This window comes from Zonotrichia albicollis, chromosome 3 (assembly GCF_047830755.1).
Source record: "Zonotrichia albicollis isolate bZonAlb1 chromosome 3, bZonAlb1.hap1, whole genome shotgun sequence".
Classification (NCBI taxonomy): domain Eukaryota; kingdom Metazoa; phylum Chordata; class Aves; order Passeriformes; family Passerellidae; genus Zonotrichia; species Zonotrichia albicollis.
In genome coordinates, this window is record NC_133821.1 from 77197613 (window position 1) to 77212764 (window position 15152).

Below are 15152 nucleotides of genomic sequence, written 5' to 3' on the forward strand. Positions count from 1 at the left end.
GGTTTTTTTGTTTCCCAACCTGTCCTTTTTGAATTTTTTTTTAGTATATCTCATGGAAGAATAGATTATGTGTGAAGCACTGAACAAGCACTTCAGAAAGAAGGTGTCTGAAAAATAAATCAGGGTGCTTTTACCCCCCTCTCTCATGTGTGATTGTTGCAGTGAAAAGTCTTCATACAGGAAAGGATCACAAGTATAAAATAATTAAAAAATAAAATGTCACCAATCTCAAAAGTAGATATAGTAGTCTGAGAGCAGCTACTATTTCTAGTACTGTGAGAAATGCTCAAGGAACTGTGGCTCCAATAACACAAGATATCAGTGAGATGATTGACTGTGACTCATTTTGTGCTGGTGAGTAGAACACAAGGGAAGAACTAAAGCAAAAAAAAGTTATGTTGTCTGTACAGGCCTGAGGGGTGGTGCGTTTGCCATAAACTACATTTCACAGGGTCCCAAACTGATATTTTCTGTAAAAGAAAAAATTGATTTTGCTTTTTGATTCCCACCCTCACCTCCTGCAAAATTGTTCTGAAGAAAAAAAAGCAAAGCAAAATATCCTGAAGTCTTATGTAAACTATAGTTGTGTACATACGGACACACGCACAGATAAATAAATAATTTTATTAAAAAAAATACGTAATACCATAGCTCTGGATATTGTCTGAAAACTCATTCAGTATTACCCCTTTGCAAAGGTATCTGTATCTTAAGAGTAGAAAATGTCATTTTACTATTTGATTACTTGGTATTACTTTCAGGAGTTTGTTCTCAGTAATCAGTTAGAAGAGTTTATGTTGATTTGTGGTGGCAGTGGATAATGTGCAGACGAAGCACCATCAGAGATCTAGGGAAAAGAGCACAGTTCAAGATTTAATTTAAAAAGTAAAAAATTGGAAGAGAACAGGACAATAGTCCTAGTATACACAGGTACAGTAAAGAGAGGGAAATGAATGGTTTCTTCTGCATGACTGGTGGTGATGTAGGAGGGGGGATACCATTGCCCAGCTGCCCTTGTGGAAACAGGGCTGACTTTAGGAAAAAGTTTCTAAATTTGAGGAAAATTCAGCAGCAGATCAGGTTTTCTTAGGAGATTTCATAGTCACTGAGACTAGAGGCATTTAGGAACTATTTAAGCTAAATAGATGTCTGAAAAATTTTGACAAACCCAAGTGGTGGAAGAAAAGCCTCACATGCAGACAAACTTATTTGTGATGCCTTGCAGCTGGCACAGTCAGGGTGAGGTGGTGTGGAAATGTTGGAGTTGGTTTTTAATTGCTGGTAAACATTAAGAGATGAGGCTCTGTCCCTGGAATCGTTCAAGGCCAGGCTGGAAGGGCTTTGAGCAACCTGGTCTAGTGGAAGGTGTCCCTGCTCAGGGCTGGGGCTTTGAACCCGGTGATCTTTAGGGTCCTTTCCAACTCAAACCATTCTGTGGTGATTCTGTGCTGAAGAGAGAGGAACACACAGCACCCAGAAGCAGATCCTGAGTAGACTGATGAACTCCTTTTGGCCTGCAGGTATGCCAGGACACCAGGTGATCCAGCTGCTGGACAATGGGTACAGACTTCCTCAGCCGGAGACGTGCCCAGCACCGCTCTATGGGATGATGGAGAAGTGCTGGAATGCAGAGCCCGATGAGCGGCCCACCTTTGACTCCCTCAGTGACCAGCTGGAGAACTACTTCAACAACGAGATCTATTCCTTTACCTAGGCCCAGGCCATGGGACATGAGCCCTCAGGCTGCTCCTGAAGGACATGTCCTAGCCAACATGGCTAACAGTGGCTGTGGAGTCAGCCTAACCGCAGGCGTGGGGTTATTTGGGGGTGCTGAAGAATCCTGGTACACTTCATTCCCTCCCTGATCTTCAAAGACTTAAAATTTTGCTGCTGACAAGTGTTTTGCAAGACAAAGCATCAGGAAGCTGGAGGGTGGATGTTTCTAAAAATTAGTCTTCTATTTATTTTAAAACGACATGTTGAAAGAACAAACAATTGAAATTAGTCTAGCTAAGTATCTATTGTAGCTTTTTGTAATTTCTTCATTGGAGTAATTATTTAATGTTAGACTTTTAATTCCTATCAGTTTGTTCTCGGAAAGGAATGTGATGGCTCTACACAGCAGGATCTGTGCTCCCAGAGTACTTTCATTGTAAAAAATAATAAAAGTAATCCTGTGACTGATGGCTCTGATTTGTCAGAATCCAAATTAATTGCCTTGCTTTGAATTGAAGTACATGTGCTTTTGCCAAATCTGAAAATAATGGGAGATATTCATGGGAGAAAAGAAATTATTATATTTTGTAGATGCACAGGCTGATCTTTTTATATTTTGTCTACTGCACTCCTTTTCCAAGAAGAAACAAAATTATTATTTTGAATTATTATTAGAAGTTGTTTGTTCTTAAGATTGTAAAATATCTTTGAGTTATTGAGTTATTTGTCCATTGAACTGTGAGGCTTTATTTTATGGCTCTTAATTTTAAGGATATTGGATGAAAGGACACTTTAACATGAACTCAAGACTGTCTCAGTGTTTTAGAGTGACTGTCTTTTCAATCCTGCTTCCCCAAATCATAAACCCTCTCCAGCAGGGCAAGTCTAGGTATTTTGCAGAGTAATTAGTAATCTTTTCTTCTACTTTCTTCAGGTTCAACTTTAGTACAGGAGATTTAAGTAACAGATGATCCATTTTATTTTGTTCAATGGAGAAATGGAGCCCAGGTGCTTCTTCCAGCACTCTATATAGCTGGCTATAGACATTAAATTTTTTTACCCTTTCCCTAACCACGGTATCAGTTCTGCTAAAATCTGGTATCACTGTGACAGTTTTATTTTTTCAGTTGTGAGGCTTACAGAACCAAGTTTTAATTATTTACTTATGATTCATCAGTTAATTATTTAACAATATAATTCAGGAATTAAGAGCTGTATTGTGTTGACATAGTGTGAGGTCAATACAAGTGTGCTACCATTTTCCTCTAATATCAGTAAGATCCATTACTGGATCTCGGTGGCTTTTTTTACATCTTTTCCGTATGATTATCTTCAATTCATATTTCAAATCTATTCATCTTGTTTGCTTGCCTTGCTTCTAATTTTTAATTTCCTTTCCCCCTCCTCTTACTTTGGAAGGTAGCACACTGCTCATTTCTTTCATACACACCTCTTTAAGTACTCATTATTCAAAAGCCCTCTCCTTATTTATAATTTTTCTCCTCTTTCTATCTCACTACAGTGGCTTTCCAACACTGTGTCTAAGTTCAACTTAATTTTCTGTGCAGTGTTTCTCTCTACTAATCCTCTTTATACTAATTAAATTTGTAAAGCATAACACAGCTATAATTAATTAGCTGTCATATCATCCATGTGATTTTTGGAAAGTAATCATCCACTCTGAAAGAAGATGAGGTTGAATGGCTTTGCCAAACCCATCTGAAAAGAATTGGCATGGAGGAGCCTGGGAGATTCCCAGTCAAAGTCTCCCGCTGTCCTCCATCCATGCTTGTTTTGAGACTTGTGCTAACTTCAGGCTCATGGCCTCAACAAGATATTATTTATGATTATCAAACTTCCATCAATCCATGCATCTCTTGTCTAGCTAGGAGCTGTGTTTAACACTGTTACAGTATGAGGTTAACCAAGCCCACAGAGTGGGTTTATGTAATAATAATTGGAATGCTCTTATGTGGAAAGACCTCTGCATCAAACTTGTGATCTTCCTGTTTAAGCAGTATTTCTATGATTTTTCAGACTTATGACATCAAGGATGTTGCAAATAAAAGCTGAGTTTGCCCAATAAAAAAAGCCCAAAAAAACAAAAAAAAAACCACCAAAAAACCCCCAACAAACCAAACCCCAAAACTGCTGCTAAAAGATCAGCATAGATGTGTGCATTTCAAAGGAGACAAGCTGCTAGGTAAAAAAAAAAAACTGACAGCTAGGAAATAGGAAAGTTTTCAGAGTTCCAAATTACACTAATTTGGTCCAAGCTGCTCTGTGCTGGCCTCTGCCCTTGGGTGGAAGTCAACAGGATATTGCAAAACTCCACTGAAGTGACATCAGTAATTTTGAAGAAATCTCACCTGTACAATGAATATATTCTGAAACCAACATTAAAGGAGCAGAAAGTCTGTTTGTCCAGCTAAAGTGACCTTGTCTCCTTAATTTCTCCAATAGTCAAAGGAGAGAGAGGCTCCTGGAGATGATGAGTCAGTGCCCCAAAAATTCATTTTTCCTGTGAAGCACCTTGGCAGGGTTCTCTGTGGTTGGTGCTATGAAGGAATCTGGCAGAGATGAGACCCTTCACTGAGGAGGGTGTGTAATAATCCACCTGCTGCAAACTGCAATCAGCCGTTTCAAGCTCCCTCTACCAAGTGCGGCCTCAGGAGCCACCTGAGGCTGAAAGGAGCAGAAGCTGCAAGTGAGCTGCACCCTGCTGCGCTGTGTGAGGAGCAGGCAGCTGCATGTGATGGCCTCCAGGTGATGCAGCCTGGCACACTGGGCTACTGCTGGCAGGCACCTTTCCCTGCTCTTGCATCCTGCCACTCTTTCTCTTTGCGTGCTTGCACGGCCACAGCTGCTTAATGGAGTTTGGGTCTGCCAGCTGCCTCTCCTGTGTGCTGGCCCAGGGTGGGAGACCTGCAGTGCTGTCTGAAAAGCAGCAGGTAGCTTCACTTTGGTGTGTCTCATTATAGGCACTGCAACAAGTAAATTAATTTTGCATTCGTCTTTGAGGCAGCCTGTGCATGTCTGTCCTCCCCAAGATGCATTGTAGGTGAAAAGGTTTGGTGAATCTTTGACTTCCAAGCCTGAGCTCTGTTTCCATCTCCCTGCTATGTGTCCTGAGACCAGTGCACTTTCTTTTCACAGCAAATTGAAAGCAAGGAAAAGCAGGAAAGTGGCTGTTCATTTTTCTCTTGCTCTAATTACACTAAATCTGGTGCCTGGTAGAGTTCCTTTGCCTTTCTGAACAATCCAGTGGAGGCCAAGCTTGGGAAGCATAGGTGCTGCTCTGAGATCCATTGGTTTCTTTTTGCAACCTAATCCATGCACTTGCAATCACTCCCTCATTTTGCCTGTCTGGAAACTGCTGCCATACAAGGGAAATACTTCCATTCTAATATGAGGTCTAATTTTGGATTTTTGTTTTTCCTTGGGCTAGCAGGGAAAAAAAAAATGTAACACCATAGCTCTGGATATTGTCTGAAAACTCAACAACAGAATGCAACAGAATCAGTAAAGCTCTGGAAATAAAAAGTAATAGGGAAAATTAATAATTGGTTTTCAGCGCTTTCCATATATTTGCAGTTGAATGGATCCATTATTAAGAAAGACTGGAGGAAGAAGGCAGCAAAGAGTGATAAACCTTCACAGAGTTCAATTTGCTTACAGGCAATGCAACAAGCAAAACTGTACCTTTTCAAGCCCATTTCCATTTCATGATAATTTTATTTATGTGACAGATAACAATTACAGTCAGAAGTCTTTTCTATGACTTGTTTTAAATTAAACCTCAAGGTTATCATTTCCAGTTATAGTGCACAGCAAGATAGGTTTAACAGATCTCATTCTATTCTTGAGGCCTTTTATGTTCAAGGCTCTGCTAGAACTGTCTATTGCACTTGTTTTTACCTGATGGATCATGGAGGGAAAATAATGGATTCAGTTATGACAAACAGTAATAGTTTTTTTTTTTTTTGAACTGACATAAATTTCTATGTTTAGATAGAATAAAAGGATCAGGAAGAGATAAGTTGAATTTTCTACAATAGACTGGTTCTTGTGAAATTCACTTCACATAAATTGTACTGAGATGTCTTTTATGTAATGTTTTATTTATGTAATTCAGTTATTCTTTGACAACTAAATCATTTTATGTGGTTTTACAAATGATAACTTAAAAATATCCAGCCGTAAAGAAAGAACCTCTATTTTTCTTAAACTCTCCATTCCTCAGAAAGTTATGGAACAATGCAATTGAGAAGTAAGTATTAGAGAGTCCCTGGTGTTTATTTTTTACTTCTATTGAAGAACTCATTTCACTTAATCTGCACTCAACAACATATGCAGGGGTATTAAGCATGATAGGGTAAGAGGGAACCTTGTGTCTGTCTGTCTCTCTCTTACTGCTTTCTTTTATTGTCCATTGTATGCCATACTTGCTCTCCAAATTACTTGACTATGAGCATAAATTTTCTTTGTGTATTTTTGTAACTTACAGCAAACAAGAAACTAAACCAGTTGAGTGCATTATTTTTGTGGTGGTTCAGATTCAACAAATTATCAGCACAGAGAAATGGAGGACATGACTTATTCAAGTGATTGCTCCTTGTGCTCTCTCTCCCACATTCTTCTGTTTCATGACTTTAAAAATTGCTGTGGCAACACATCCCCTCAGTGCCCCCCAGCCATTGCAACTGGTCAGCTACTTGTAGTGTATGGACTTTTGAGCAAATAGAAATGCTGCATGTAGGAGCTGCCCCACTGTGCTTGAAGGGGTGTAAGTGTCTGGTATATTTTTATGGAAATCTTGGTAGCTTTCATCCTGTTCCAACAACACCTGGGCCAGTGTGTGCCTCAGCCACTGCTGCAAAAGTTTGCTCAGAAGCAAGTTTGTCTATGCTTGAACAAAATACTGAACTGGGGTCTATGAAAAAAGACTTAATTCTATCCACGCTTACTATTAGCAGGTCTATGTAATTTATTTTTTAGTCTCAGGCTTCTCAGAAAAGACTAATGTGAAAGAAAAAAAATCAATGGTATATATGAGCAAGCTGGGGAAATCACTGAAAAGTACCTTGGCATTTTAATCTTCATGGCTATATTAGGCTGAAGGAGTCAGTCTGGCCTTAGTTTGGTATAGAGAAAATTAAAATGTATGTTTGAAGAATTCAGTAGCCCAGAAATGAATTTTAGCCAACTTCTGGATCTCAGCATCACTAGAAATGAAAACTGTGATAGAAATTTTACCTTGGATCCCACCACTATTTTCAACAAAATAAATTCTCCAAAATTAAGCAGATATGGAGAAGACAGATACAATGTCTTAATTTCTTTCTCCTTCCCCCATTTATTTACCAATACCATTACAGGAAGATTAGAATTGTCACAGAGTAAAAAGACTCTTTAGTTATGCTGGGAGATAAAGAGGTTTTTTGTGTTATTTTTCTAAAGTAAAAAGAGCAAAAGTTGAGCTATAAAAATTGCTCCTAAAGCTACATAAAAAAAAAAAAAGGTTCTAAAGTTTCTGTTGTTGGTCATGAGGCTTTCCATGGTTTTCAACATTATTTTTTTCTCTCACTAATTTTTTCTATCCTTGATATTTAAAAAACATTTTCTTGGATGTTTTTGTGCTATGATCTATTTATTTACATTTGCAAAGAGTAAAACCCACTCATATTCCAGAGTGCTCTATTGCTCGGCCAAAGGTTTAAAAATACAGAAATATAAAAAAAGAACACAAAGATTTGGTGGGTTGTTTTTCCTCTGAGGCAGCTTCTTATAAGAAATAGCTGTCTACTCTGTGTCATCACCAAGATCTTAGTTGCACAGCCCTCTCAGAAGCCAGAAGAATGATAACTGAACTTATTTGTTCTTCTAGAACTCTTTAGTTCTTAATTAATTTGCATCAAAGGAAAAGTTAGAGAAATGTACCTTTCATCATTCCTTTTACCTCATATTCCAAACATAAACAGCAGTCCTCCAAAGTCAGCAGTGTCACCTGAAGCCACACTCCTACCACAACACTTTGGTAATCACTGTCTCCTCTCCTACCATCAGCATTGGCTGTCTCCTTAGCAAGCTGGCTCTCATCTATGCTATCATCTCTGCCAGATATGCAGTAACATGTTAGAAATCCAGAAGTCATCCCTGATTTATTTAACTGTCCTTCTGCCATGCACACAGACATTGGATTACAATAATAACATAGGTTCCTATTGCAGCTGACAGACTGTCTTTGGAGCTGACTCCAGGCAAATCTTTGGGAACCCTCAACTATGAATGAATAATGTTACTATAGTCAGATTAATAATGTACTCAATTTGGAAGAGATGAGGTATGAGAACTGCTACTTTACAAACTTCACCGCATCATTCCCTGAAAGAGAAACACAGGCCTGTTTCTTTAGGAAAGGGGTGATGGAAAGAGAAATTCATTGATGGAGGGGCACAGGAGATTGTGATGGCTCCCTAAATTCCCGATGCCAGGGTCTTAATATTGATCTGGCATTTTCCTGTGCAAATAGAATTAGAAAATGGACTAGACTTTTGGTGTCTTAGGAAAAAGCAGTGGTACAGGGTGTGACTCTAAGGTGTTAGTAAAGCATAAATTGGCAAACATGGCTGGTGGGAGAGAAGGCTGGCACGATCTTTTTCTGTCTGTACTGTGACTACAGGAGGGTCTGGCTCCTAAGCTGCTTGCCTCAAAGGGCAAACACACACACTGGAGACCAAAACTGAGAGTAAATTTTACCACTGTCAATTACCTTTAAGAAAACTTTTGCCTTACAGTAAGGCATACACTGGTGACAAACCTTAAGTATTTGTTTGCACACTATGGATATGTGTAGGAATATCCCAACTGGCTTCAGCTGTCTGCCTCCAGTAGCTGCTCTCATCTGGCTATGGCATGTGAAAAGAGTTGTTCCTGATTGGGATCACTCTGACTTTTGACGTGGATGAAACATCTGATTTCTGAAATAACAGTGGTTTGTGCTGGAGCTCACACACAGCCAAGTCTGTGTTCTTGTCTCAGAAATTGTGCAGGGAAAGGTTTTGTTTTGGAAAGTGCTTATACCCTGCTCAGCTGTTTTCCCATGATCTCTGAGAGATTTTACATGACCTCAGGTTGCAGTAGCAGGAGACCCGTTCCTACTGCCAGTGACTTTCTGCATCAGCAGAAGTAGATAATGACCTAGGTAAGTTAGCATAGTTTCTCAAGAGAAAACAGATAAGAGATAAAAAAGGAAGCAGAGAGTTCAGATCAATTAATGAATTGGGGTTTGAATCAGTTATCCATTTAAATCTTCAGGTTTGTATGGATATTTTATTTTACCCATTAAACTTGGAAGTTTCTAAAATTTGTTGGGTGTTTCCCTCCCTCCACCTCAGGAAAAGCAAGTTCTAACCAAAGCCATTACTGTTGTCTAGAGTTTCTAGGCAATTTTAGTTCAGTTTGGCAAGTGAAACTTTTTAGTGTCAAACTGACCAAATTAGACAAAAGTTGGAGGCGCTTCCATGCCAAGCTCATTTCCCATCCAGCTTGTAGCTTTATCCCTCTATAGCCCAGTAAAGTTACAGATCCCTGGGTGGGGTCACTGGTAAGATGAAACAGCTGCAGGGTTATCCAACACCTCTCCCCATCCTGGCACTGCAGTGGTGCAGAATTATATCTCTGCATGTCTTTCTCCTAAAACACTTGCCCTCTCCATTTCAGGACCATGCAATGTAGTTGCGATTTCCTGTAATCAGTTCTTATGCTAATAAAGGAAGGGTATTTGCTAATCCCTGCCTCATACAGTGATAAGAGGTTTCATATACTTGTGGCTTCTGGAAGTCTGATAAGTGCCCATCACATCCTCTCATAGGTCCCAAAACTCTAAAATAATTTTGTTTTCCTTAATCACCCTTAATATAAGAAATGTGGGACCAGTCATCAGTTATCATGTGAAATGATTCTTAAGGCCAGAGATTAAACATCCAGAAAATTAGAGAAGAACCATATTTTATTTCTTTAGTTCTTCATATAACTAAATAATGAGTTATAAGGAGAAATTACAAAAGATTTATTTAGGATGGGTTTTGGAACATCATTGTGGGAAACATACAATTATAAGTTGTTTATTACATTGATTCTTTTTTAGCCTGATCTGTGGAATAATTGTATTCTCAACAGTGAATTCTTAATGTACTTTAGAGCAATATAATTTAAATATAGTGCAAGTGTCAAATATTGATCTAGCATTGACTTATGACTGATATCTAAATCATAATGGTGCTATTTCTTAAGGCTACAAACATCCAATCCCTTACTTTATTATCTTTTATCTTTTATTAGTAAAATTAAACTTCTGTCACTCTAAAATTAAAATTTAGAAAATCTACATGAACACATTTCTGTGGCTATGAAAGCAGCTTAGAAACCTTCTGACACTTCAAAGAGGCTTTTTGAAATTAAGAAATAACAGTTTTCTCTACGGTATTCCCATGCTGCTGTCAAAGATATAACTTCATTCTCTGTGGCTATAATAGAGAAAGATTACATCACAAGGTAACCTGGTGCCATTACCAAATAGTTGTAGAAAATTAGAACATATTACCGGCCTTACTGAGAAAGGTGGAAAAATGTATCACCAAGTTAGACTCTTTTTTGCTGATTTGGCCTCCCTGTTAGCTTGCACTGCCTGGTGAAGTTAAATCAAGTAAGTTAGCAGAAGTTTCAATTTACTGCAATGAAGATATATGTTCTCTGTACTTTTGAGAAACTGATCAGGTGAAGGCTTTATCCCCTGGTCATCCATGCTCAGTGTTTTTGTTTCAAAAATGGAAGATGAAAGTTTAAGAGTTTCCTGAGTGGCATTTTGAACTAGGTCTCGAAATGCCGTTGTTTCTTACCCATCACAGATGACTTGGAGCTCAGTACATTGCAGGTGTCCAGCAAAATGCTGGTTTTACCCTGTGCTGCTGCAGATGCTGCTACTGGATTCAGTTAATGGGTGAAGAATGGCCTGTACAAAACACAGACTTACTTTTGATTTACAGTGAAAGCTACTGAAAATAATTTGTCTACCTTATGTAGGTGGAGGTAGGACTAAAAGACAAGCAAATAGTGAGAATGCCTATGGGGATAAAATGTTCCTGTCTAAAGACCAGCAATGCAGTCAAGAACAGACAGCCAAATACCTGGGATCTTCCTTTGGGTGTTTCCAAGATAATGAGGCTAAAAGACTGTGTCTCCTTGTGACACATCTGAGTCTAGTAGGATTTAGACGTCCTTTGTTTATTTTGGCTAGGAAAAATTTATTTAAAGAAAGCCATCAAGTTGTTTCAAAGGCACAAATTCCTTTCTCATTTTGACTGGCTTTCCTTGTGTTGTTATAGGAGACAGTAGTGCTGAGAAAATTTACAAAAGGTTTTTTCAAGGTTTATGTGGTGCATGACATCAGCAAGCCTTCAGCACAGTCTCTGTAGTGAGTGCAGCAATGAGATCTGTAGTTACAGAGCAGTCACTTCTGTCTCTAAGCTCTTTGGCATAGGGCAGAGCTGGGGCAGACCCACATCTCACAGCATCTAACAGCTTACATCGTCCACTTGGGTTCTGCTGTAATGAATAGGGAGCTACAAAATAACAGTATAGTTCTAGTTGTCATACTTGTGGAAAATGCAACTAAGAAGTTCATTCCTTCAGAGCAGGGGTTTTCCAGCCTGACCCTCGCCCTGGTGCCTCCTCTGCTTTTTTTCCTGCTCAGTGTTTCACATTAAAAAGGAACACTCTAGCAGTTTTGCAGTCTTTGCAGGTTACAGTTAATTATTTTTTTTTTGAGGTGGTGAGTGTGTGATTGTTTTATATGTATGTGGTTTGATTTTGTTTTGCTTTGTTTTTAAATTTTCTCCAGCAAAGACATAAAAAATTTAAGCAATAGAACAGTTTGGGAGGCAATTTAAAACCCTGTGTGGAGACTCCAGCATGGTCAAACTGCCTCCTAACCTGAAATTTTACTAAATCATCTTTCAGTTATGAAGCCACATATGCTATTGACATGCAGGTATTTTCTCAACTTGGCTTTACCTGCTGCGATCCTTGTAGCTGTGGAAAGCCTTGCTAGTCTTGAACTTGAATTCAACCTTAAACATTTCTGAGAGAATTTCCTTTCCTGTCTTTCCTGATGTGGTGGGGGGATGGGGATGATAGAAGACAAATGCTGGATGTAGAGACAGACATTTGCTAGCAGTTGCTTACTTGATTCCTTCTCTCCCTCCTTCATGGAAGCTTACTGAAGTGCAGGAAAAAAGTAGAGCAGAAACAGACTGGTATAAATTATTCAAGGATGCTGCTGTTTCTAAGAAGAATCCAGAAGGAGTCTGCCTATAAAGCATCAACATGACAGTTTTGAATTGTGATAGGTGGGTTGAGAGAAGAAAGCTTAAGAATGGCAGAACGTTAATGTAAGGAAACAGACATTGTTTTAAACTAAGCAAGCCTGCTTTATCACTGAGTTGCACACAGTTTTCCAGCGATTATGAGTTTGGGAAAAGGGGAGATGGGGATAGAACAGGATGTATTAAAATCTTACAGATTCTTTTCAATAGGTTTAAAAGGCTCTGTTCAGTACTACTATGGGAAATAAAAAGGAGAGTCCAACTGGGCTTCTTTGCTATTTCACTCCTTTGGCCAAAACTGGGGAGCGATCCACTTGCCCAAATTAAAATGTTGAAAACTCCTTTTTCTTCTGATTGGCAATTTGGAATCTTAACTTGTTTGTGATCTGCCTGATTTCCCTGGAGACTCCAAAGTATAAGAGGTGCAAAGAAGCTGTATTTTTTTATTTAGCTTCAGTAGATAGTAACAACACAATGGTGCCAAATTCCCTTATTTGATAGAGCATTTTTTCAATTGTGAAGCCCTATGGCAATGTCAAATGCTCTCTATTTAATGACATCCCTATATCTTAGAACTAAAATACTATTTTGGACAGACTGAAGGTAATTTTCCAGGTGAATAAAATATCTCCCAGGATTAGAGACAGTGAACAATACCTTATGTTGAATGGAGCAACTATGTAAAATTCATGAATTTGTCACTGCATTTTTTGGCTTTGTAGCTTTAGCTCAATATTTCAAATCTTTGACTCCCATGATTTAGCCCTATGGCCTTTCTCTTTTTCCCTATAGGTGATTCAAGCTTTCTGTTCCTAAAGTAGGTGTTCTGAAAAAGCAAAGTGTGCTACCTATACAGAAGCTAGGCATAAAAGTGATATTCACAAAAGGCCAAACTACAGAAGTAGATTTCCTTCTCTCTCTCTTTCCATATATAATTTGTATATAGTACGATTTCATTTCCCAGCTGAATTTCTTTCTTTACTGTTTTTGTCCCTCTTGGGCTGACTTTTTTTTCTCTTCTCTGTCCTGCAGTGTATGATTTTCTTTTTATCTGCTCACCATTCCTTTTTGCCTCAGATACACAATGCCAATAATATTTGAATCAAATTTTTAACAGATGAATACATTTAAAGTAAGGCAAAGTTATCCAGCCCAGGCAAGGACATTTTCCACAGGAAATGTGTGCTGTTTTCCACGGGAAAATAACATCTTTGTGTAGTTAGCCAAAGGTAAGATTCAGAACTATGTCTTTGATTCCATTTTTATGAAATAGATGCTTCTAAAATGGACCCTAAATTTTGTGGTGTAGATCTGTTTTAGCTCCCTGTTGTTATTGAAGGCATGGGCAGAAAATACTGTTTGTTTTTTTTTTTAAATGCCACAAAAGGAGACTTCAGAATTTCAGGCCTGCTTACAGCATGAAGGGGCAAATTTGGGGCACTGAATGTCCTTTATGAAAGCAGCAGTCAGACCTGCAGAGCAGGTCCCTGTCCCTACTTAGACAGGCCCATCATCTCCTGTAAAAGCAAACATCCTTGTTTGGGAATGAGGGGCAATTAACTCACAGGAAATCTAGGCCAGCCCAGGTAATTCTGATCAGAGAAATACCCTCTGGTGTTTGCAGCTTGTGCTTGTAACAAATGAGGGGTTAGTATTCACCCAAGTATTTTTCTGCCGCGCAGTTTTGTTTCTTTTGTATCCCCCAAGGCATTAGTTTCTGCAGCCTTCCCTGCCTGCAGGTGATGGCTGAGAGCACAGAGCAGCAGGTCACCCTGGCAAGAGGCAGCATTTGTGTGAGGCTTTGTGCCAAAACTCTGCTGCTGGAGTGCTCCAACTGCTCACTCTCCATTTTTGTCTTGGCTCAAGGAACAGCCACCTCCTGCCATGTCTGCTACTACAGAGCAAAAACTGGATTCCCACCATTACTGCAGTTCACCAGCCAACTCCTACTACTTCTACCAACTGCAGAATGGGCATGAGCAGTCACATTTACTCAGTGTGCATGCTTCCCTCATGTTAACCCAGACGTGACTTTGGCTTGCCAATCACTTGATCCTGCGCCTTTAGAAGAGTACATGTAATGCTCCTCTGTCTCTTGGATGGAGGCGAGACTGACAAGATCTCACCTGTAAGCCAGGAAGCTCCAGTGCCTGAATTAAAAACACCAAATCAAAGTGCTAAGACAAAATCTCTTTTGTTCACTAAGTTTGACATGATTCTTGAAGGTAGTAGGCTGAGTAGCCACATGGGAAATCTGTGAGTCTTCAGGATTTTTCACCCCCAAGGACTGGATGTGAGAGAAAGCACAGCACTAACATGCTGAGTCTTTGGCATGAGCGAGCCAGGAAAAGTAGGGAATGTTTCTTCAGTCCCAGCTGCTGGTTGATTGATGGGAACTGAGTTGGTGATAACTCTGGAGGGAGATGTTTGCCCTGTCTTCCATCTGGAGCTGCTGTGTTATGACTCATGGGAATGGCTGTGGAACAGGCTGGGCTGGCAGACCTTCTCCAGCAAATCAGACTGGATGCTGTGGAAATAAGCAAGTTATCCAGGGGTGCTTGTAGGGAATGCAGTTTGATTTATCTAATGCTGATGGCTTTCATGAAAACACAAAGTGCTGGGAAAGCAGAATGTGTCTCTGTGGTTAAGATGTGGAAACAATTGCAGATGTCATCATCTAGCTCTCAAAATGATTGTTTTTACAGGGCCAGACTCTGCCCTGGGATCTACTTGATGCATCACTGTAAAGTACTTTATTTTGCATGTAAGGTGGTGCCAGCTGCCAGGGCTTAAATTACAGAGACTCCCATCTCTCCTTAAGCCCAGTGCCCTTCTGTGCCCTTCTGTGAAATTTTCCTTAAGGTTCTGAACCACGTAGGTCATTACAAAGCATTGTGTAAGGCAAATGCAGAGGTGCTGCTGCCTAAACATGGAATACTTTAAATGATATTCATTAATGGATACCTAAAGCAGGTGCAAGATTAATAACTTGCTTCAATTTTTGTTGTCCAGGAATAACATCAAGCTCAAGAGAATCCAGGAGGAAAGAAA

General features: G+C 39.4%; 1 protein-coding gene across 1 annotated transcript in view; it reads left to right on the top strand.

The window, feature by feature from the left end:
• Window positions 1-3864, top strand: part of FRK (fyn related Src family tyrosine kinase) — a 48466-nt gene extending 44602 nt beyond the window's left edge. The window contains exon 8 of the mRNA XM_005490690.4: window positions 1521-3864. Within this exon, the coding sequence (XP_005490747.2) occupies window positions 1521-1714 (194 nt within the window). The 3' untranslated portion in view covers window positions 1715-3864. The remainder of the gene's footprint in view (window positions 1-1520) is intronic.
• The last annotated feature ends 11288 nt before the right edge of the window (window positions 3865-15152 follow it).